Here is a 23,878-nt window from a genome sequence, read left to right on the forward strand (position 1 = left end):
CTACCTTTTCTCCTGTACTGTCTCACCACTGGGCACACCTTGTATTGCTGTTCACACCCTCCCCTTTTTTTCAGATATAGGATATCAAGTATGTCACTACTCACCAATAAGTATCACAGGCACTAGCATTCTGCAAATACTCTTGCAGACTCTGCTCATACTGCTTTCACAAATGCAAGCACGACTAAGAAGAGGGGAAAGGAGAATCACATTTCCCCAAAGGAATTTCCTTTATTTTAAATGCTGGAAAAGATACATTATCCAGGAAAAAAACAATGAAAAAGGAATGGGGGGAAGGCACTAGGCTTAAGGGGAAAGGAATCTGGATTTTCCCCAAACTTGTACATTTCTCACCTGGAAAGGCCTTTATTGGCACAATGAAGCATACTGTGAATGGAGAGCTTACAGAATAATGATGGCTCCCAAGGAATTTACTTTTGGGCAGAGCCATCCAAACCCAGCAGATACACCTCCTTAACCGAAGCTTACTGCTCACTTTAGCCAGGCTGAGTACAGCTGAAGGGCCTCAAGGTTCACAGGGGATCTGCAGGGCTTTGGATCCAGAAAACTCAACGCTGCAAGCACTATGACCTGAAACACCTCTTTTCTAGGACTCTTGTTGCCTCCTGCCACAGTGGGAGCTGACCACCCTATTAGGTACAGCTAAGGTCCCCAGGTGGGGGCACCACCCAAACCAGTGGCCCATAGAGGATGCTACGCACCATTGTTCCCTGATATCACCACCAAGGGCTGGTGTCTAAAATAGACAGTGTGGAAACAACACAGGACAGAAAATAGAGAATAAGATGGGCAGAGATGTTGGTTGCACCTCGGGCTGACAATGCAAAGGTTAAGCCAAAGCCACACAGGAAAGAGTGGCATTTATCAAAATGGCATTATCAGCCTGCTCCCACAATATATCTGTTCTGAACATCTTATACCTGACTTACGTTTTCTGTGCAACTCAAACGCTGCCTTTGAATATATTTGAGACACACTGACACAATAAAAAGGAACCGTCAAGCTTCTATTTTTTTCTCTCTCTCTGTAGGACCAATACCACAGTTTATGTGCTGAAATCCACTATATATGTTTTCTATAAACAAACCAATGGAAAACCTGCCGTTTCTACATGCCGTTTCTTCATACTAGAGAAGGTTCTCTCTTTATATATTTATATACCTCAAGCTAGGAAAGGGTCCAAGAAATAATTCCCAACCTGTTCTATGATATTTTCTTAAACCTTCAGCTGAGCAAAAAAATGGAGAAAGCGAATTCGTATTTGAGTTACACCAATTGTTCTAAATGATGCATGGGTTTGTCCATGGGAAAATGGCTGCCTTAAGGGAGCCTGGGAAGATATTATTCTGTCCACAGATTTGCCCTCAATGATTTCCATTTGCATCCCCTTAAATCTTCTACAGTTTTTTGCTAAACCTCTCCCCTCCTTTCCCCCTCTTAATAAAAAGGTTAGAATAAAAAGTTCCTGCGGGGAGGGGGGGGTGGAGGAAAAAAATATCGCAAACTCCTTGTGTGCAGTCTACTGTCACTAATTGCATGCAATGATATTAATGACCCAGTAATTGCTGTAAGAGTGGCACTGGAGTGGAAAACATCATCTTGAGGCAGGGTTCATCTCTAGGTGGTAGGACATCACCATTGACAGAGTTAATGCCTAGTGACATTTTAGAATATAACACTACAGATGAGAAAATGTGCCACTCGCACGGCTCTAATGGCTTAGATGGACATGACGTTATTTGCAGTGACCGCAAGAGAGTCCAGCAGTAACCCCAATGCAGTCACACAGTAAGGGTTTGCCCTACAGATGAACCTCATTCCTTTCAGGGGAGATATTCTCTACTATAACAATCTAGTGCAATTTTCCACATGTTTGCTTCAATAAAAGAATACCTTCATCTCCCGCTTTTACTTCTAGCAAAAACAGAAGCAAGCTTTATTGCAGAACACAAAAAGCTATTTAGATCCTCTGGCCATTGTCTATCACACACACAAAAATGATTTGGCATTTTAAGTCCCCAGGTCAGTTACGGAGCCTATCAAGAAAGATAACACAGTTATTTTTCCTTGCTTAACAATAAGCAACCTCCTTGTAACATTAAATAATATAAACATAATATGATTTAATATTACAAGGAGGTTGCTTATTGTTTTCATGCTTTGTAAATGAAATTTCGAAAAGCAGTAAACAAGCAAAAGAGAGAAGTTTAGCGCAGCTGTGGTTTTATGGGTATGTACTGAAGAGGTTTATACCCAGAGTTAGAAAAATATTTTGATTAAGGCTGATTTCAGAGGAATCAGAATTCAGTGGTATTTTGAATTTTGACCTCACTTCCCCACTCAAGTAGGGCAAAAACTCCAACCCCAGTTTGCTTCACAGAATAATATTAAAACAGGATTATAAACTGGAACATGGATTACTGAATATGCATCAATACTGTTGCCTTTATCATTATAGTCTTTGTAGGAAAATGAACAATTAACAAAAATCAAGTTTCTTGCATACAAAAGGCAACACTGAGCAGCAAAGCTTACCCTGCCAAGCATCTAAACCTTCATGACAACCCACTAGTTCATAATCTTCTGAAATTTAGTAGAATTGCCTATGAACAATGCAACCTATGTATATTGCCTATCAAGCAGATAAGCAAAGTTTTATCAGTATGCTCTGTACTGTCACATCCTTAAATATTTTAGGCAGAAATCACTGCCCCAGTAATAAATTTGGCTTCCTGCTACATAATCAAATGCTGAAAATGCACACAAAACACATTTTGAGTTTGCAGAAAAAAAGCGATAAAACTTCAGCCCTCAAAAGTAACAAGGGCAACATGAGAGCAGGCACCATCTTCCACACATTGGAAGCAGCACCCAGAAAGGTGCTATGTGACAGGCTCTGTTTGCAGGACTCCCTCTGGCTTCGCCGGTGGGGAGGGGAGCATGGGAGAGCTACCTCTTTCTCCAAGGAGAGAGAGACAACTCACTCGCTCCCCATTCCCCAAGAAAGAGGTAGCTCGCCTGCCCCCCACACTGGCTGAGCAAGCCCACCAGCCCCTCCAGCACATACACAACGAGCCGGAGGGACGGGGCAGTGAAGTGCAAGAGACGGGGACTTCTTTGCACACAAGCAGGAAAAAGATTGGTGCTGCTCAGCTGGGGAGCATGAAGCCTGCCGCTCTCCAACTGGGGGTGCGCCCATGTTTCTCTGGTTTGCACACGAGCAGGAGAAGGATTGGGGCTCCTTCAGGTGGGGGTGGGGGGAGCACTTTAACAGAGCCTCCATCCTGACACTGGCAAGTATCACAGGGACTCTGCAGTGGTGGCAATTTCATCAGCGATATACCAGCGATATACCATCACAGACTGCCCCTCATATCAATATATCTGCCCCTCATATCAATATATCGCCCAGGCCTAATTACACTTTAACAAAATATAATCGATGCATCGTTTTTATGCAGAAAATTATTCGGTATACTGCTGCAAGTTGTGTCCCTTGATATTCTGAGTTGGCAACTATTTAAGCCTTTAAAAGGTTCCTACAAAATAACATTTTTATTTTTAAAAAATGGCACTTTACTCATTTTTTCAGTCATTTCTACCATGGTGCAGAAATAGGGGGGGGGGGAATAAATCAGTGCTCATTTTGGAATAAAAATAATACTCATTATTTTTGGCACAAGATTCCGATCTCTGTTAAATTAAACATAAATTAAATACATCAAGGCAAAAATTATATATAAAACTTGCAGGTGGAAATCTATAAATGGGTTTTGCTATATGTGGGGTTTGCTCCGATACCAATATTCATAATAGCACCATATCATCCCATATGTACACACACACACACACACACACACACACACACATATAAAACGTCTGCTTGCCCATATCTATGTAAAGAAACATTAAGCACATTTCCAAAACGTATTATGTTGCTCTTTTAAATTTATTCTTGCTCTTCTTTAATGGGCCTACTCTTTAGCAGGATGCAAATGACTCCCTTTGATTTAATGAGAGTTCTTCAAATCCCATAGCAAGAGGGAAAGGCCTTAGGGCACTCATTTTGCAGAGTTTTACACCAGTAGTTAACTTTACACATGGGAGTAGTCCTACTTAAGTCACAGAGATGCTTTATATACATAAAATTAAACCTCTGTGTGTGTAAGCCTTTGTAACACAGTGGCTTAAGTTATTTATTTTGTTTAAAGCATTTTAGTTCATTTAATGCTAATCTACATAATGAATATATAAAAGCTCCTTAAGCAGAGAAATGGCTTTCTCCTTTGTGGCATCATTTTATCCTTGGCATTGTTAAATCATTTACAAAGCAGAGCGTGTGGGTGGGGGAATGCTATAAATAAACAGAAGCTGGAAATATTCAACTACATATGATAAAATATTAAAAACCCTTTCAAGTCTGAGCAATTCCTAAATAATAATTCTTCCTTTCTAAGCCATCACTCCTTGTTTCCTGTCTCCTTTCATATCTAGTACACATTAGCGAGTTTGGAGAAGGGGGGGTTCATTTTTCGCTCAGTAGTTCCCACCTATTAAGAAGCAAAGCCATCCTGTCCTCTCATTTGCCACACTTGGGAATGAAGCAAGGGGTATACTTACATATTTCCTGCTGTACTACCATTCCAGCTAGTTTTAAATGAGATGAGCAGCCAGCACTCTGCCTAGATAATGGCACCTTAATATGAACAAAGGCAATTTACAGCAGCTCCGTTCAGTTTATAGGACCTATGTGGGTTGGGAAGGGAGACCCAGCTTTGTACAGGAATCTGAAGCTCTGCAAATCTTGGGGGGGGGGAGACCCAGTAATTTTATTTGTGGAAATTATATTTAATTCCACCGCAGCTGAACAAGAGTCCCTTTAAAAGGCTCGCAATAACTGACCACCTTATATCATCTTACAGTTAAGAGGGGCTGAAGGTAATTTGTTTATTCTTTTGGAAGACATAGGTAGGAGAAATAGAGCAAGGAATGCAATTTGCCGACCGAAGGTGGCTTTCAAGATAAGCGTTTCCCTACTGCATGGAGGGCAGGCTGTAGCCACAAATGTTCCGTTTCTGAAAGTAAACACAACTTTATTCTTTTAAAAATAAGGATGATAATGCAGCTGTGGAAAAAACAAATCAGCTCAGTCTACTGAAACAAAACAAGGCATACGAAATCAACTGAGAGAGGGTGTTGTTGGGCAACTGTTCAGAAACTAGTAATAACTTTTATTTATATATATATATATATATACACAGAGAGATATTGTTATTTATATATTGCAAAAAGAAGCGGAACTGAAGTTTCTTTGTTATGCCTCAATCCAAAAATGCTTCTTTATGTTTTTATATTACTTTACACCACCCAGACATGAAAGGGGGGTATATACAGGGGCGCCGACTTATAAAAAATATTGGGGGGGCGGGGGCCCATACCGACTTATAAAAAATATTGGGGGGGGCCCAAGACCTCCAAACCGCTGCTGCTGGGGGAACGAAAGGGGCGAGCCCCGGGCTGCCCCGACCTTAAGTGAACCTGTGAGGGCCCGCCCTTTGCGGCAGCCAATTGGCTGCCGCCGTGGGCGGTGAATATTAATGAGCTAGGGGGAATCCCCGCTTCTCGTGGGGCTGACGCCAGCCCCGCGAGATTGTTGATGGGTCGAGAGCCCGCAACCCCACCCCCTCTCTAGATTGGGAGTGGCTTTGTTTTAACTCATTACTGAAGGTATTTTAAAAGGTAACTATCGTCAAACAAGGAAAATAAAAAATACCAACATAATTTTGTGATTTTACAAAGCATAATATAACTAATAATTTTCTTAAATTATTGGGGGGGCGGAGCCCCCCCCAAACGAATTTTTGAGGGGGCTCGGGCCCCCTCAGGCCCCATGGAGTCGGCGCCTATGGGTATATACATATTTTTATAAATAAAACTCAGGGACAGGATGAACCACCATTCCTAAGATTTGTCTCAAAACTCATTTTTTCAGATAATTTTTAAAAAGAAAAGAAAACTGAGAGCGTGCAGAAGCTTTATCACTTGACATAGTGCACACCTCCTTTGACCATAGTGGATCCCCTGATACAGTGAACAAAACGGCCAAGTGACTGTGTTTTGTTCCGAGCTTGCCTGCTTCTATTTTTGCCACAAGCCTTCCCCAGTTTTTTTAGTTTTTTAACTGGCCTGCTTTCCTAATGTTCAGATGCTTAGGAAACACAAGCGGCATATGAATAAAATGTTGTCTGTTAGCTTTGTTTTGCAAAAGCGTGTTTTCTATTGCACAAATGTAATTTAGGAACTGACCAAATAACAATATATATGTCTTATGGGGGTGGAGACATCAAGCAGTGAACCGAAGACTGTCCGCTAGGAAACAAAACAACTTTATGTCCAGTTGAAAATTCCATCCATTAAATAACTTGACTTTAACAAGAGACACAAAACACTCTTTTTTAATACAGGCCGGGTTGATTACACCCCTCGGCTTGATCCTAGGCATGTTTTATCGGAAGTTGCTCAGAGTTTAGTGGGACCAGCAGACATAAGAATTTATTCCATCCAGGAGGATTTTCTGCTGTTGCTGCAAGTTCTGCATTGTGCATAACCTTTGTTTTTCTTTCTGTTAATCTTAGTCAGAAGGCAGTTACAAAAATGGGTCACTTGAAAAAGTTGGCAAAAAAGAAGAAGGAAAGCCATATATATTCTATTTGGCTAGCAAAGCCAATGGTTATCTTAAGAGTGTGCAGATGGCAGCTCCAGATGTTAAACCATGGCGATGAAGCACTAAGTCCCTCTTTCAAATGCAGTATCAGAAGTAAATATATATTCTTGAGTGACTGTTATCACTGCTCTTACATACTGTGGAAACCATATGAAACTATGTCTCCAACCCAAGAAAGGTTCATTTATTATGGTTTGGACTAGATCAACATAGTAATGAGAGAGCAAATGAGAGACCTAATTAAGACCCATAATTAGCTGCCCATGGGTCCTTTGTGTGGAAGGGTGGAACATAAATTTAATAACTAAGCAAACTGGAGCCTGGTCTAGAGATGTGGTTTTATCAAACTATCTGAGAAACTGAACAGGAAAATCCAAGGAACAACTTCTGTTCTAGCAACCTGTCAATAATCCCACTGCTTGACAATATCCCAAACAAACTGTGTTTTCTCACAAGCCCAAATTGATTTGTATCTATTACTTCACACTGGGGTTGGAGTACCTGTGGCCCCCCAGATGTTGCTTGACTGCAACTCTCATCACCCGTGACCACTGGGCCATGTTGGCTGGAGCCAATGGGAGTTGGAGTACAACAACATCTGGAGGACCTTCAAATTAAGATAATCAACCTGGCCTTCAATTAATTTTTGGCCTTCAATTCATTTAGTAATATTCAATTCATTTAGTGATATTCATTCCTGGGTGTGTGACTAAGTGGAAGGCTCTGTGTTAAAGGGTATGACATGTGTTAAGTAACCCTGTAAATTCTCCTTCAGGCTTCTGTTGAGGTACTAAGACCAGCAAGATTTTTCTTAAAGCATTGAATTGGACACTCATAATCCCAGCCACATTATACAAATAGGTGATACTGTTTTATCCACACAGAAAACTCTACACATTTCTGTATTATTATTATTATTATTATTATTATTATTATTATTATTATTACTACTATTTCTTTCCACAATTCTTTGCATCAAATGTGGCTTAATTCAGTAAAGGCATTTATGATATGCTACATCAGCCTTTTGCAACCTTGGGGTTGCAGATGTTCTTGACTACAGCTCCCATCATCCCTGACCACTGGCCATGCTGGTGAGGGGTGATGGGAGTTGTAGTCCAGCAACATCTAGAGACTAAAGCAGGCATCCCCAACCTGTGCCCCTCCAGATGTTTTGACTACAGTTCCCATCATCCCTGACCACTGGTCCTGTTAGCTAGGGATCATGGGAGTTGTAGGCCAAAACATCTGGAGGGCCACAGGTTGGGGATGCCTGGACTAAAGGCTGGGCTAGACAAATGACTATTTTAATCTCTGCCAGAAAAATGGTATGTAAGTAGTGAGTCATTAATTTAAATAAAAGGGAACAAGAATAGGGAACCAGAACTACTCTAGTACTTTGGTTGAAAGATTTTGGCTCCCCCCAATTGTGAACTAGTGTTGGCAGTTCCATCGGGCCAACGGAACAGTTTCTATCCCAGCTAGGCGACATAAGAACTGTAACTTTATGAAATGATCCTTAAGCTCCCCCCCCCCTCTTCTCCGCCTCCTACCCCATTTTTCTTACATGTTGTGTCTTTTAGAGTCTAAGTGTGATGGCAAGGACTGTCACTTATGCTCATCTTTACTATTCTGAGAGGGGGGTTTTTTGGATAAAGAATGGGACCATTAAAGAAAAAGAGCAGATTTCAAAATAACCCTCTACCTCGACTGCAATTTGTATTGTGATGGAAGAGCTGCCCAGTTTTCAGGCTGGTGGAAAGTTGAGCAGGAAATGACCTCTGCTTCTTTCTTCCTTGGGCCCTGATTAGCTCAAGATCCCTGGGGAATTCTGTGCTTCCTGTTCCCAGGTTCTCTTCCATTGGGAGGGACAGGCATCACAACAAGAGAAAGGGCCTCCATGAAAACAATAATTAATGAGATAATCTACCCTAAAGTTAAGACTAATTCTGTACCGATTTAAGATGATGATGATGATGAAAGGTTGATTCCATGCACAAGCAACTGAGATATGCCTTCAACAGCTATTTATGTTTGGATATGGTGTTTTATCCCATGTTGGTGGGGGTTTTCTCGCACCTGAATTACACCACAGGCGGAGCAGAGGCGTCGAGCCACAGAATGGGCTTGGAAACAGACTGAATTAAGGTAAATTAGTCTGAACAGGTTCTGTGAACATCTGAGCAAGTTGCGTAGTCACTCCTACTCAATAAATGTGCAGAGGATGGAACAACACACCAATTCCATTACTCATCCTCATTCCTGTCTTTCTTCTTAACTGGTGGCCACATCCTTTTCCTCCAAAGAATGAACAAGTGGCGGGGAAGCCACATTTCCCTCAGAAGCTCCCAGCATTACTTCGCTTCAGCCACATGTTTGTATCTGACGCCTACAAATAATTACTTCAGGTATTTGTCGGATAAAGAAAGCCTTTGCACACTAATTCTCTAGTTGAAAAATGTATTCATTAAAAATACAAAAAAGTTGTTGCTTTTGTTCATAATAGGTTTGGGGCTTTTCTTTCCTCAAGGGAAAAGGGCTGAAGTTCAGTGGCAGAACGTGAGCACCGCATGAGGTAGGTCCCAGTGTCTAGATGAACCAATGATTTGACTCTGTGCAAGACAGCCTCCTATCTTTCTTCCTAAGGGGAAGCAGTACCTGCTGTTCCCCAGTCACATACCCTTCGTGGCAAGAACAATTATGGCTGACAATCCAAATATTAGAAGTCCTATTCTTGGTGCTAATACAGGATCATAACAGGACATCTGGAGGAGTTGAGAAATGGAGGGAACTTCTACCATGTTGGTGTCCTGTTTTTGTGAAGAAAATATATGCCTCACTAAGTTTCAGCTTTGGTCACTGGTGATCTGAAACCAGACCTTTAAGGCAATCATACATAGCGTCCTGCCAGGACGTTCCTATTTCAAGTAATATGTCTTCCTGAGGCATTATGATAAATCTCGTACCATATCCAAGGCACCAGGCTGAAGGGACAGTGAATTCTGTAACCCCTAAAGAATGTCCTAATCCTCCCGGAAATGTAATGTCTATTATACCTTATTGCCATAATGAAATAATTATACAAAAATGAAGAAAATGAGTCCTACTTATGGATTTACTCTGAGGGATTACTGACACAGATACGACAAAGCTGACAGTCTACCATGAAGTTCCGTTTGTGTCCATAACTCTCAAGTCATAATTAAAATGGTGCCATTTATGTCACAGTTGGCCTACTGTGGAGAATTAATCCCTCTAGCATTAGATAACTGAAATATTTCATCCTCAGAACCAGCTATTTGAGCACAGACAGACGTTTTTATGTTGCACTTTTTCATCAGGCCTACTGGCAACTGTCTCTGCTTTCGGCGCTGCACTTCTCACTCAAGCAAAATAGAAATTCCCTTGCACATTTCTGGAAAAAGTCACAAGCAACAGCAGGGAGCACTACCCACCAAGATAGCGAAGTGCATTTTTACAACATAATCTTACAACCCAGCAAATTGCATTTTAAAATATTCCACATTCGTTATTTCATCAACTCTCTGATTGCTGCAGGTTTTAATTACACTGAAGTTGCTGCGACTATTTTCCTGTTTCTTATTTATAAATGAATCTACTAAAAACAAGGAGAATGAATGTAACTTTGAAATAGCTACTTACTTTCATTGCTATTCCCCATGCCCAATTTTCTCTATTTTTCAGTTATTATGAATATTTGAAGTGTTCAGATTTCTAGGACCCACAGCCTCTAAGCTCAGCCTCTGCTCTGAAATGCTGGCAATAGCTACCTGCCTACCAGACCAACCTCAGGGGTTCCACTATGGCAATTATTTCCCATGCTGCTTTCCCCAGGCAAAGGCTGGCAGAGAGGCAGCTATGCACCATTCTAATCAGGGCCAAATTTAGGTTTGATGAGGCCCTAAACCATGGGTAGGCAAACTAAGGCCCGGGGCCATATCTGGCCCAATCGCCTTCTAAATCTGGCCTGCAGATGGTCCAGGAATCAGCATGCTTTTACATGAGTAAAATGTGTGCTTTTATTTAAAATGCATCTCTGGGTTATTTGTGGGGCCTGCCTGGTGTTTTTAGATGAGTAGAATGTGTCCTTTTATTTAAAATGCATCTCTGGGCTATTTGTGGGGCATAGGAATTCATTATAATTTTTTCAAAATATAGTCCGGCCCCCCACAAGGTCTGAGGGACAGTGGACCGGCCCCCCGCTGAAAAAGTTTGCTGACCCCTGCCCTAAGCTGCTGGAGGTAATGGGGCCCTTTAGATGTCCAGCTGTCCTTTGTCAACAATGAATTGTCACTGTTTTTTGTATTGAATATATGCTGAACTGAAATACAATTAAGAAGTATATTAATAGTTAAATAATTTAATATTAGATAATAGGTACAACAGCTTGACCTACATTCAACTGTGCTGCACTGCAATGTGCAGCTGAATGCTACATGTTTCCATGCAACCAGTCCATGCAGAATGTAGGCATCCTATATGAACAAATGAGCAAACCAGTGATATCTTAGGGAGCAGGCAAGCAGGCGGGATCCATTACTTACATCATAGGACCCTACAAAACACTGTTGCTGTATGCAGGTTTTATTTTATTTGTTTTTTATCTTATTTTTTTCCTTTAGTTTTTTTTAGGGCCCCCAAGAGAGTGGGGCCCTAAGCTATAGCTTGTTTAGCTTATATGTAACTCCAGCACTGATTCTAACCCTAACAGACATCAACAGAGAAGGACTGTTAAGACTGCACTCAAAGATAAGGCCATAATTCGGAGCTTTGTTTAACTTTCACTATGGGTCCTGCAAACAAAACAATAGAGTGGGGAAATGAGAGCACATTGGTGCTGTAATTCAGTGCCCACCTATCTGGTAATGTCCTACTGATATCAGTGAATTAACCTTCAAGTAAGTGTACATTTCAATTTTTAGCTATTTCCAACTGCATCTTAAATGAATATTCGCTTTTTTAAAAAGAAAAGGTAAGCCAGCTTGATAGGACTAATCCTGAAAGGCAAGGCATGCATAGAGAAAAAGAAGGCTGTAAGTCTCCAGTTTCTCTGAAGCTTTAGAGACGGAACACTTAAGATTATGCAAATAGAAACCAAACCCACTTTTTGATGTAAATGATCAATTTGTGAATTATCTACCAAGGTGATGTTTTAGGAATTTCTTATTTTTTTTCCTACCCAGAAAGATTACTTCACATCTTGAGCTATTTCTCCTACTTCCCCCTTCTTCTATTTGCTTAAAATTAGGATTTACAAAACTGTAGTATATTATACTTAATTATTGCTGTTTACCATTCAATGTGCAGTGATTGACATACCATATTTCAGAGGGCTGATACTGTAACATTAAAAAATAATAACATACATACATAATGTGTACTCAAGGCTTTGGGTAAATGCAGAACTGCTGTTTCTGGCGGTGCCTTACCCCTCTATACATTGGTTGGAACCAGATTAAGATGCCCGTGTTTTCCATAAATTGCATTATGAGCATCGCTACCACAATTACACAGCTCACATCTATGAAAACCTGGAACTTTTTCTTTAATAAATAACAAAAAAATTCTAAAGCAGCAGGGAGTTTGTTAATAATAAGCTGCCATGAAAATACTTTAAAGAAAACAATATAAATCCTTTAAGCTTCTTACTTGATTGAATACAATGAATAAATTAAGAAGCAGCAAGACAGAAGGAAAAGGAAACAAAAGTCATTGTTCACTTACATATGATGTAATAATCTTTGTTTCTCTGAAATTCCAGTCCCCAGAGGTTAGGGCTGAATTCTTGAAACTTGATGGTAAACTTAACATCTTGATCAGGCTTGGCACAGTTGAGCAGAGGTGTGTTGTCCTTTTTAATAGTGCAACTATCTGCTTGGTCTTTATCAACCATATAGACCTTATAGTATTCATACTGGCCACTAGTTTTAGAGTCCACCTTCGGGCATATAATATCCAGTTTGTCTCCGATCTTTGGGTATAGTACCAGTCCTTGTCCAGGATGGAATCTAAAAAGAATCAGGGGGGAAAGAGAAAATGTCAAGACACTTGGAAACATATTTTGAAAAGGGGGCAAAAAAAGGGAACAAAATACAGCTTGAAAACTGGGGGGGAAACCCACATTCTAAGTTGCTAAAGGAAATGAATGGGACAGGAGCTACAGGCCACAAGACCTCTATTTCGCACACAGACCCCACTTTTTAAGGCTGCGCACTCCTTAGCGGCTTAAATTCCCCCCTGCTGCATTTCAAGTCGCATTTGCACATTGTCTTCACCCAGTGTACATTTCCTGATTAGTTGGCCCTGCCCTGCAACACACCCACCCATGAACTCCTGTTCATGATGCTGTCATCTGCACTATCTCTTGTCATCTGTGCACACACAACAGCTGTCCCAAACGTGCACACCTCAGCTTAGCTGCAAAGTGAATGCTCCTTATGTTTTCAACTAGGAAGGAAGCCCATTGAGGGGAAACGCACCAAACAGTAGCATTTCTGAAGAAACCACAGGGTAGATATGGATTGTGGCTAACATTATGTGCATATGGCTTCAAGACCAGCAGTGGGAGTCCACTGGAACCAGACTACACAGTGATGGGTACACAGCCTAAATTAAAATAAAAGAGGTAAAAAGCAAACATTCTTTGAAATGAGAAGGAAATGTTCTTTGAAGTGGGAAACTTCAGTTGGCGGATATTAAGCATTCTGTTACCTGGATTGCCAGTAGTACAAGTAAAAAGGATCTGGGGTCTTAGTACACCACAAGTTTAGAATGAGTCAACAGTGTGATGCAGCAGAGGCAAAAAAAAGAAGAAGCAAAACAAAAACAGAAGCATAGTATCCAGGTCAAGGGAAGTAATAGTCCCACTCTATTCTGCCTTGATCAAACCACACCTGGAGTCTAGTGTCCAGTTCTAAGCACCAGAAGGATGTTGACAAGCTGGAACGTGTGCAGAGCATGGTGACCAAGATGATCAAAGGCCTGGAAACCAAGTCTTATGAGGAATGGCTGAGGGAATTGGGTATGTTTAACCTGGTAAAGGGGAGACATGATAACCATATTCACATGGAGGATGGAGCAAGCTTCTTTTCTTCTGCACTGGAGGCTAGGACCCGAACCAATGGATTCAAGTTATGAGAAAGGAGATTCCACCTAAACATCAGAAAGAACTTCCTGACAGCAAGAGCTGTTGGACAGTGGAACAGACTCCCAGGAGAGACAGTGGACTCTCCTTCAAAGAAGCTTTAAAGCAGACGTTGGGTGGTTCAGTTGAGATTCCTTGCATTGCAGGGGTTTGGGCTAGACGACCCTCGCAGTCCCTTACCCCTCTACAATTCCATGATGTTAGCCTTGCTCATGGAAGCAACCACCCTAGAAAGCTTGTCACGTTTTTCCAATGTGACGTAACCCTCATAATGGTGTATGTGGGGTTTACGTTGTTTTTCAGTGATATCACAGGCACTGTCTAGGGCAGATGCTGCTGGTGAAGCTAAGCAGGTCTGGGTCTGGTGAGTGCCTGGATGGGAGACTGCCTGGGAAGCCATTCATGAGCTGCATGATTTAAGGAAGGTATGTGATAAATGTGCTAGATAATTAAATGTTACACAGAGCAATTTCAACTGTAACAGAGGCATTGGCTGGCCCCTTCCTAGCCTACCATATGGCCAGGCAGTGAACCAACAGTTGCTTCAGCTTTCAGGCAATGGATACACATCTGACCTCCTTTTGTCCACAATACCTCCCTCTGCTTGCTGATCTTTTAGAAGGCTTCCAACTCATCTACTTCCCTCATTCCTTTCCTTAAAAAAAAAGGAAAGGAAAGCTTTGCCTTCCCTTAAAACTAGGGCAGGTCTACGTAAACCATTAAAGTGTGCACTGTCTGGTATCAAATGGTTATCTGAAATATTTCAGATTCCTTATCGAGTTGGCTACTCATCAGTCAAGCAACTGGCTTCATTTTAATGTGGTACCTTAAACAAAATAAACGTTTCAAAATTAAAATAATTGCTTGTAATATTGATTCAACCGCAAAATGAAGACACGCTCTCGTAAGCAACAAAGGCCACTGCAATCTTTCTCCCCCACCCCCACGCCTGGATGCATGTGTTCCAATTAATGCCAGGAAGCTGCTCTTTAGAGCTATGGATACAATATCCCCCTAATACCTACAGCTGAAAGCCTCCTTTCCCTCTTCCTAAATCTTTCCTGTCAGCCATATTGCTGCAGAGATCTTCCTCAATAGAAAATGTCTCTGAAGACTGAAAGGAATGGCTTCCTAATGAATGGCCCTATCCAAAAGCTAGCATTAAAACGCAGAGCAATCTTTCTCCCTCATATACACAAACATACAAACATTTGTGCTTGCTCCATTATGAAAGCTTAATAATTAAACCAGAGGTTCCTGTTATCTTGCGCTTGATTAAATATGTCTACCAATAACTTGCCCCAGCCTTCCCTGACCCTCCCATGCTCGTCGATGGGAGTTGTGGCCTACAATATATGGATGGCACCAGGTTGGGAAAGACTGCCTTAGCATACCCTCCAACATTTCTCTGATGAAAGCAAGTATGTCCTAAGGAAAAGCGGGACATTCCTGGATCAAATCAGAAACCAGGACGGCTTCTGTAAATCCGGGACTGTCCCTGGAAAACAGGGACACTTGGACTGTGCCTTAGCATGCACATAAAAAGAAGACTCTTAATGTGAGTTTGTGAGCTAGAAATGGATCCCCGCTTGCCTAAAAACTGTTAAAAGGTTGCAGAGATCACAGTTTTATTTTATTTTTGCATCTTCACCCAAAAACAATCTGTCTGTGAAATCCTGTGCATGCTTCCTTGGAATTAACTCCCACCAAGGGGCTTGCTCTCCCCCCCCCCCCCGATGATCTATATTGAATTTTTAGTTACATACTATACATACACATACATTACGTTTCACATTTGTTCTTGCTCTCCCGAGCTGACTTCCCTCCTTCCTTCTTCCGGCTTTTTTATGTCGTCTTTAACTTAAAAGATCAAAAGGGACTTGCTCTCAGGTAAGAGGGCTTACAATTGCCTCTGGAATGGCGCAGTCATCCAAAAAGTCATTCAAAAAGAACACAACCTGATAGTCAATATATATACTGTATTGTAAATGTATTCTTTAAAAGATACATGAAGAAAAATGTGTGGGTGTTTATTGTTTCCTTAAGTCACTTGCTCTGCAGCCATTTTACTTCAAAAACTACATCAAGGCACAGGATTATAGAGGCAAAAAGAGGCTGTCCAGACATTTATGAGGAAGCTTAGAAATATGTAAACTCCAATTTAATAGGGCAGAAAGTTTAGGTACTTTGTGAAGGTAGAAAGGATTGGCTGTTAGTGATTTTTTTGTTGACAGGCTTTTACATCGGGTCTTATGGATGTATCTTTCTGAGTTTTGCTCCCACAAGACCTCAAATGTATTGTATTTTTAATTGATCTGTCTCATTCATTCACTTATCTTTAGTATTCCTTTTCTCTCTCTTGCTTTTCAAGTAGCTTTGAGCTGTTTTGGAAAGGCAGAGTGTAAGCGTTTCACAATAAGCCATCAGTGAATATTTTAAATGATTTTACTATCTTAACTAGAATGACCACAACTTCTGATTCACCTTAAAGCAAGGCTTAATTGATTTATGGACTGTGGCATTAAGTTTTCTGTGACGTTTTGCATTCATGAAGCAGAGGCTGCTGGTGTGCTTGTGCCACCATCTGTGTGGGACATACAGTCTTTAGAGATTTTACATATCCACAATCCAGTCATATTCCCTGACGACACTTTGAAAAACGTGCAGGAGGTGGTAGTGCTTTAGCTAACTTAAAAAACTTTGGTTCAAACAGAACTGTAAGTAATACGCAAGAGCAAAAGTCTCCCCAAACCCACACCTGGTGCCAAACCAATGATGGCAAGGCCACGTCCTCTAAAGAGTTCAGCTGAAAGCTGCCCAGTAAGGGCAGGTTCATTATGTCTGCAGCTGTCAGGTTATCTTCCAGAGCAAAGGTATGCGATGCAAAGCACCAAATCCAAAATGCAAAACCTAGAGCTCTAATGCAAAACCTCCAGCCGTTTCACTGTTCATTCTCACTGCAGATTTACATTCAAACAAGAACCTCATTGAAATTGAACAGGGCACAAACAAGCAAATGGTGCGCTGTTGATCACGTGTACATAGATGCAAGATAAGGGGAGACAGAGAACATATTACTTTTAGGGCTGGCATACAGAACCAGATGGAGCTGATGAACAAAATTGGTTTTAATCTCCCTTTGTCTGCCTTCTTTGCCCTTCTTGTGGCTCCTGCAACAGAAAATATGGAACTGCATATGGCTGCTAGGAACCATTCCAGCAGCCAAGAGGTACAGACTGATGGCACCCTTTGCCAATGCGTAGCCAGCATCCATACCGAAGCACTGGGGCAAGCGATTTGAACATGAAATACACAAGCTTCAGAAACAGATGTCAAGTTGTTTTCATTCCTTTTTTTAAAAAAAAAGAAAAAAGAAAAGCCTCCTTGTTGTTGTTTTTTACTCCCCAAATGTGAGTCTGAATGGTGACATTTCAAACATAAGATGCTCGCTCATTATAAATGAAATGCAGTGATGCTTAGAATATGTAAAGAGGACAACAGGCTCCTATGCTTGTGTACAAAATATATTCAGTCCACGATTCCAAATGCATTTCAAACGTGCAAAAGCTGTTCTTCAGGGGAAGAGGTACAGTGGTACCTCAGGTTACATATGCTTCAGGTTACAGACTCCGCTGACCTAGAAATAGTACCTCAGGTTAAGAACTTTGCTTCAGTAAAAGGCCCCATTAGCTAAAGTGGTGCTTCAGGTTAAGAACAGTTTCAGGTTAAGAACGGACCTCCGGAACGAATTAAGTACTTAACCCGAGGTACCACTGTATTTAGTGTAAGAAAATGTTTGAAAACCTGAAAACCTGTTTGCCAGAAATTATTTAACAGGGGAATCCATTGCTTGGGAGTTTCATTTGGTGGAAGAACACCAGGCACCTCAGTCACACAGATGACATAATGTATGAAATAGGAAGTCCATGTGGGATCCATTTCATATGCTATACAGTAGTACCGTGGGTTAAGTACTTAATTCGTTCCGGAGGTCTGTTCTTAAGCTGAAACTGTTCTTAACCTGAAGCACCACTTTAGCTAATGGGGCCTCCTGCTGCCACCGCGCCACCAGAGCACGATTTCTGTTCTCATCCTGAAGCAACGTTCTTAACCCAAGGTACTATTTCTGGGATAGCAGAGTCTGTAACCTGAAGCGTATGTAACCTGAAGCATATGTAACCTGAGGTACCACTGTATTACTTGTGTGGTAAAAGAGTGTGGGAAGGCTGTTCCTCTACCGTGTCAGGATGCCAAGTAATATACATATTATGACAAACATGAAATAGCAGGAAAGAACTCATGTGTATCATTTGCCACAGGAGTATGAAGACTTCCAAGACACTACAGTTGCTGCATCTGTACATGCCTCAACTCTTCTGTAATCTCTCTTCCCAAATGACTTTTTTTTAAAAATCCCCAACTGTTTAGGTGTACTCTGCCTCTCCCAGTGTTTTCTAGTTCCCATGGTTACTGAACTTCCTTCTTTATGCATTTTTATGAAATACTTAATTGCCAAGGCAATCCCAGATAGATAGGGCTGGGCGATATCTGGTTTTCAACATTGTGATATATCACCAGCTAAACATCACGATACACTGGTATGTCACAATGTCTGAAATAAGGATGGAGGTATGGAGAGGCATTGGCTGGCTTTAAGGGTTTTTCCTGCATTGTGATTTTTTTTCCCCCATAACACACACACAAACACAATATCATGATTTGGACTTCAAATCTGTTTTGGACGATATATCACCCAGCCCTAATCCCAGAGCAGTTTACATTAAAATCAATAGAAAATAAGCATTAATACAAAATAAAACAGACAAAGCTAAAACTAGCCAGATTAACAACGATTCAGCAGGCTCCTTCAAGTACATGGGCTGCTTTGCCACACACAGTATATACACAAGGTATCAAATGTGTATATAATATTAATGCAACAAAACAACAACACCACAAACTGGCTTATAAGTATAAAACTAGAATAATAACTAGAATAAACGTTTATTGCACATGTAACTTGTTAAGATACAGTTGTACATTTATCCACTCCATGTTTACAGTATGTCCAGGCTTTGTTTTGCACATGGCACCTTAGTATGTTTGTTGCTTGAATGGTTACAAGTCTATCTCTATTCTAGTTATTTGTGGTGGTGTTGTTTTGTTGCATTATTGCCATACACAGAGCCTGCCCCCCACACCCCCACAAAAAGCCAGGTGCAACCTGCCTGAATCAGCTACAAAACTACCGTCCAACCTCAATCACCAGCCTACTTCACTCTGAGAGTATTTTCACACACGGGACTAGAAGTGTGTTTTCACTTGAGAATACAAAGCAGTATTTATATACTGGCTACAAATGCACATCCTATTTCAAGATGCCTTCTTGATCCCACATTAACACATTCGCGTGGGTATACAAGCGAGGCCAGCAGAGCTCGAGGATACTTTTATCATCATATGTGAAAAATATTACCATGTCATTGCAACATGGTCCCTCTCCTGGTCTTCCCACAAGAGTTCTGTGCAGCAGTACTTTGCGCTGAAGGGTCTCCATAAGCCCATTTTGCTAGGTGGGTATTAACCGAACTGACAGTATGCAGAGTCTTCCACCATTAAGACACTGAAATGAACTGGGCCTAATAGTTTACATCCAAGAGGTTACAACTGATAGTGTTTAGTAAACCACCTCTTGTTTACTTGCTAAATGTAAGAAATGAAATACATTTCTTTAAATGCACATTGCAGGACAATGTATTTATTGTAAAAACATGAGGAGAGGCTAAAGCTTCATGCAATACTTTTAACACATTAATTTGAGCCTAGAGACTGGCAGCGATGCAGCACGCTTAATGATCTTCCCCTGCAACAGTATCATTTGCTGAGAGCTTTTCCCAAATGAAAAACTATATACAGAATCTTGTCCCACCTGCACTACTCTCATATAGCCAAGACTGTTTTACGTTGGGTATCTAAGATTTAAAAGAATGTGAATTGGGAGGTATGCAGTTCACACATCGTTTATTGGGGGGGGGGCAGGGACAGCCTGTTTTAGCTGAAAATGATGAGTTATAAATGGTACTTTTACAAATGACCTCCTTACATACTAACATCACAACTATTTTCATTTTATTATTTATTATTTTTGCAATATTGTGCTGAGCAATTACTGGAATGCTATAAGTACTTGTCACACTAGAGAGCTTTGTTCCATTTGCTAAATCAATTTCAGCTCCCACAAAGAACCAGCTAATGCGCAGCAGTATCTTTTTCCCCCTTTTTTTTTTTTTGGTCTACTAAATGAAAAAAAAATGCTTTATGGATATGATGAATATTCTATTTTAGAATTGCATTATCACTCTGGTAACTTTTTTTTTTAGCCACATGAATCTTGTCAACTGCAGTGGACTCATGCCACCATCAGAAAACCACCAGGAAGAAGCTGCATTCCCCAGAATTCACTGCTGAACATCACACTATAATATTGTATTTGCCTGCTCTGAAGGTGGGAATAGGGAATCATACCTACATATGCATACAGTATACTTTCCCCCCCTTACATGCAGAGATATGTATACATATACATACATAGTACAGTGGTACCTCGGGTTAAGTACTTAATTCATTCCGGAGGTCTGTTCTTAACCTGAAACTGTTCTTAACCTGAAGCACCACTTTAGCTAATGGGGCCTCCCGCTGCTGCCGCACCGCCGGAGCATGATTTCTATTCTCATCCTGAAGCAACGTTCTTAACCCGAGGTACTATTTCTGGGTTAGCAGAGCTGTAACCTGAAGCGTATGTAACCCGAGGTACCACTGTACACCTTTAGTAAAATCATGGGCATATCCTTATAGAGATGAAATGGCCCCACAGAATGAGCAGATGGAAAAAGTAATTGGTAAATGGAGGGCAATTAGATGCTCATTCCTACCACTTCTTGATGAATCATGCATGCACCTCTGGCCAAGAGCCCAACACTTGACTCCTTGACCCCACTCCACATTTTACTTCTCCACATCTCATGTCAGCCCCAACTCTCAACGTTCTTCCCCTCTTTTGTGGAGGGGGGACATAGTTTCCATAGGAATACAGTGCTGGAAGTACAGCACACATAAGAGAAACTGTTAACTGATTGAAGCTCTTTGCAAAAGCACTTTGTCAGACATGTGTATGTACGGAAGAGTTCTGGCCGTTTGCAAAAAGAGGGGGGGGGGAATAAAAGGGCAAAGCAACTTCAGACAGGAGCTGAAGTACCATTCCCCACCAGTGCATTTATTGTTAAAATTGGTAAGTCTTTTGCAAACACACATCCACTACACTTAAAAACCACTAAATGCAGAAAAGTGTCCCCTAAAATAACTAACCAATGAATAACTGAGATAACAAATTGAGAGTAAAATGAGTATCTGCAATAAAAAAAAAATCAGATCCCCACTCTTCAAAAAGATAGCATTTTCTGGATAGCACTTTACTGCCCCCTTTTGCACTTGTAACATTAGAACAGGTTTGAGCATGAATGCACTGTTCTAAATACCAGCAAGATAACAAGAGGGCAACAGTGCTGTAGGTTCACACAGGAATAGGCCGTCAAACGCTGTGTTTTGAAGCATTATAGTAATTGCCAAAGATGCAAACCGTAGGGATGGTGAGTCAATTCATTTCAAGCAGCTACAGAACAAGTCAGTGACTAGGGGGTTAAACAGAAATCACCTGCCTTTGTATAGGCACATCCACACTTGGGGGTCTTTCCTGTTATTTCAGGCAAACCTACTTTCGGACATTTCCAAGGCAAAACAGTAGAGGCTGGTTTGTTATAGTTACGGAAAGAAAGGCATAGCAAGGAGGCAATGTGCTGGGAGGCCACAAGGCTGCATTTGCAGAGTCTGAAGGGTAGAATATTAAATGCATATAGCTATTTCTCTCCCCCCCCCCCCAGCCAGGTCTTTATATAGTGGCAAACAAACAAAAAAAATATTTTTATGCAAGTGCACAATGAATGAGAAACCCAAATTCTGAAAGCCTACAGCACCAAACCAGTTCAACAGCTCTGAACTGTAACTTCACTGTCAGGTCTGTATGTGTGGCCATGCATCTGTAAACCTCCTTTTTTTCTATGACAAGACACTGAATCTACCACCTAGCGGCTGATTATTTGAAAACTACTAATTCATACTGACAATGGGAAAGAAGGCACTCCCTCCGTAAGTAACCTCAGATTCCATTTGACAAAAGACATGTGTGCCTTTATATTTAAACTTTAATCCATTTCCTTCTGTCATCCTAAAATTACTAAACAAGTCACAATAATATTATATTTCACTGCCTACAGCACTGTGCAACCGAACCTGCACTGTGATGAAAGCAGACTCCCTTTCGATATAAAGAGTGACGTTCTGTTTTGTAGCCACAGCATACAGGAAGAGCTTGATGCTGCTTCAAAGCGCAGCGTGTGTTTTCTCATGCACACAATTCAAAATATACTGCACAGATCGTTTTATGGCTATTCTGTCTAAAAAAAAATGGCAGCAAATTTGCCAAAACAGTACCTAAAATAAAATAAAAATACTCTGCACCATAGCTTGCTGCAAAGATATATATATATCTTGACTCAAGAGAATTCTTGTGGGAGCTCTGCAATCTGGGAAGCAGGAAACGCCCTTTCCTTGCAAAGATGTAAAGATTTAAGTGTGTAAGAAGGGAGAGTGGAGAGTAAGACTAGCAAGCACCTCTTTTCAAAAGTTCTGAATCTCAGCTCTTTCCAAGCTTGCAGAGAGACCAGCTGGTATCTGCCAGAGTGCACTTTTTAAAGGGCACCATAAATCACAAGCCCAAGCTGGTACAGACAATGCAACAAGACTGTGGCAGTCTAGCAGAAGCTCAGCGTCCCTTATTCAGAAATCCCCTTTTCAAAACGCAAGAGTGTAAGGAGGCAACCCTTAAAAGTTTTGAGACTCCTTCCTCTTAATTACAATTTCTCAGCACCTGTGCAGTCTTGTTCTGAGTCACACAGCAAGAACAAAAGAGGGTGGGGACTCCCTTGTCCTTTGGCTGGAATGTTCAAGCACTGACTATGTGTCAGAAGAGATACTGGTTTTGCTGTTCCTTGAGAGAAAGAGAGCATGTGGTTTTTGCCTAGTTGGAGAAACCACAAGCTTCCTTAAGCACACTTGTTTTCAAGCTGGGATGTGTAGCACCAGTCATTTCTAACAATGGCAGTGTCAGCAGTTGTGGCCAGTTCACACCAAAACTTACTTTCCCCTGCCCCTATGCAAACTGATTATTGCAGTCGCCTCGTAATACCAGACTTGTGAATACTAGGCCCAAAAGATACACACTGTCACAAGCCTCAAAAAAATTAAAATTGCAGGGTTCAGCCAGTACAGAAATCAAGCTTCTTTTTACCCGAAGAAGGGTACTCATCATGCAGATCTCCTGAGGTAATTGAGAATGTGCATATATAAAGTGAATGAATCCATTTCACGTAAATTTTAGAATTTAGAATTTACATGGAGAGTTCCCAAATACCTTTGTGTCAAAGTATTCCCATTCAAACTGTTTATCCATCGTCAACTTTAAAAAAACACACACACCAAAAAACACTGTAGGGAAGATTTGTTAGGAAAGAACCAAAAGAAAACCAAATCTAAACCCCTCATGTGCAATCTTGATCTAATCCAGTTTCCTAGTCAGAGAATTTACTACAACTTCAGAAAAAATGTGAGAAGGATTACAAAAAAATGGCAGAAAAAATGTGAGGATTGCAAGATGGAACAAAAAGGTCTGTAAAAGCAGAAAAAAATAAAGAACATGGTGTTTATTATAGCCTGCCATCTATACAACCATGGAACACACCAGCACCACAATTCACCTTGTATCCCGTGGTGCTGTGTTAGGCACTGACACACACCTAATATACAAGCAAGCACATCACAGTTTGGGCTGCATAGTTTGCTGGACCCAAAATTGG

General features: G+C 41.0%; 1 protein-coding gene and 1 long non-coding RNA gene across 3 annotated transcripts in view; one reads left to right on the forward strand and one right to left on the reverse strand.

The window, feature by feature from the left end:
- The window catches only part of LOC310843028, a 343,220-nt gene that overhangs the window by 215,555 nt on the left and 103,787 nt on the right, over positions 1-23,878 (forward strand). The window lies entirely within an intron of this gene.
- Positions 1-23,878, reverse strand: part of EFNB2 (ephrin B2) — a 56,776-nt gene that overhangs the window by 16,070 nt on the left and 16,828 nt on the right. For both annotated transcript variants that reach the window (XM_083735349.1, XM_083735348.1), the window contains exon 2: positions 12,491-12,774. In XM_083735349.1, coding sequence (XP_083591475.1) covers positions 12,491-12,774 — 284 coding nt within the window. The remainder of the gene's footprint in view (positions 1-12,490; positions 12,775-23,878) is intronic.

The sequence above is a fragment of the Podarcis gaigeae genome, assembly GCF_964106915.1.
Source record: "Podarcis gaigeae genome assembly, chromosome: 4".
Lineage (NCBI taxonomy): Eukaryota > Metazoa > Chordata > Lepidosauria > Squamata > Lacertidae > Podarcis > Podarcis gaigeae.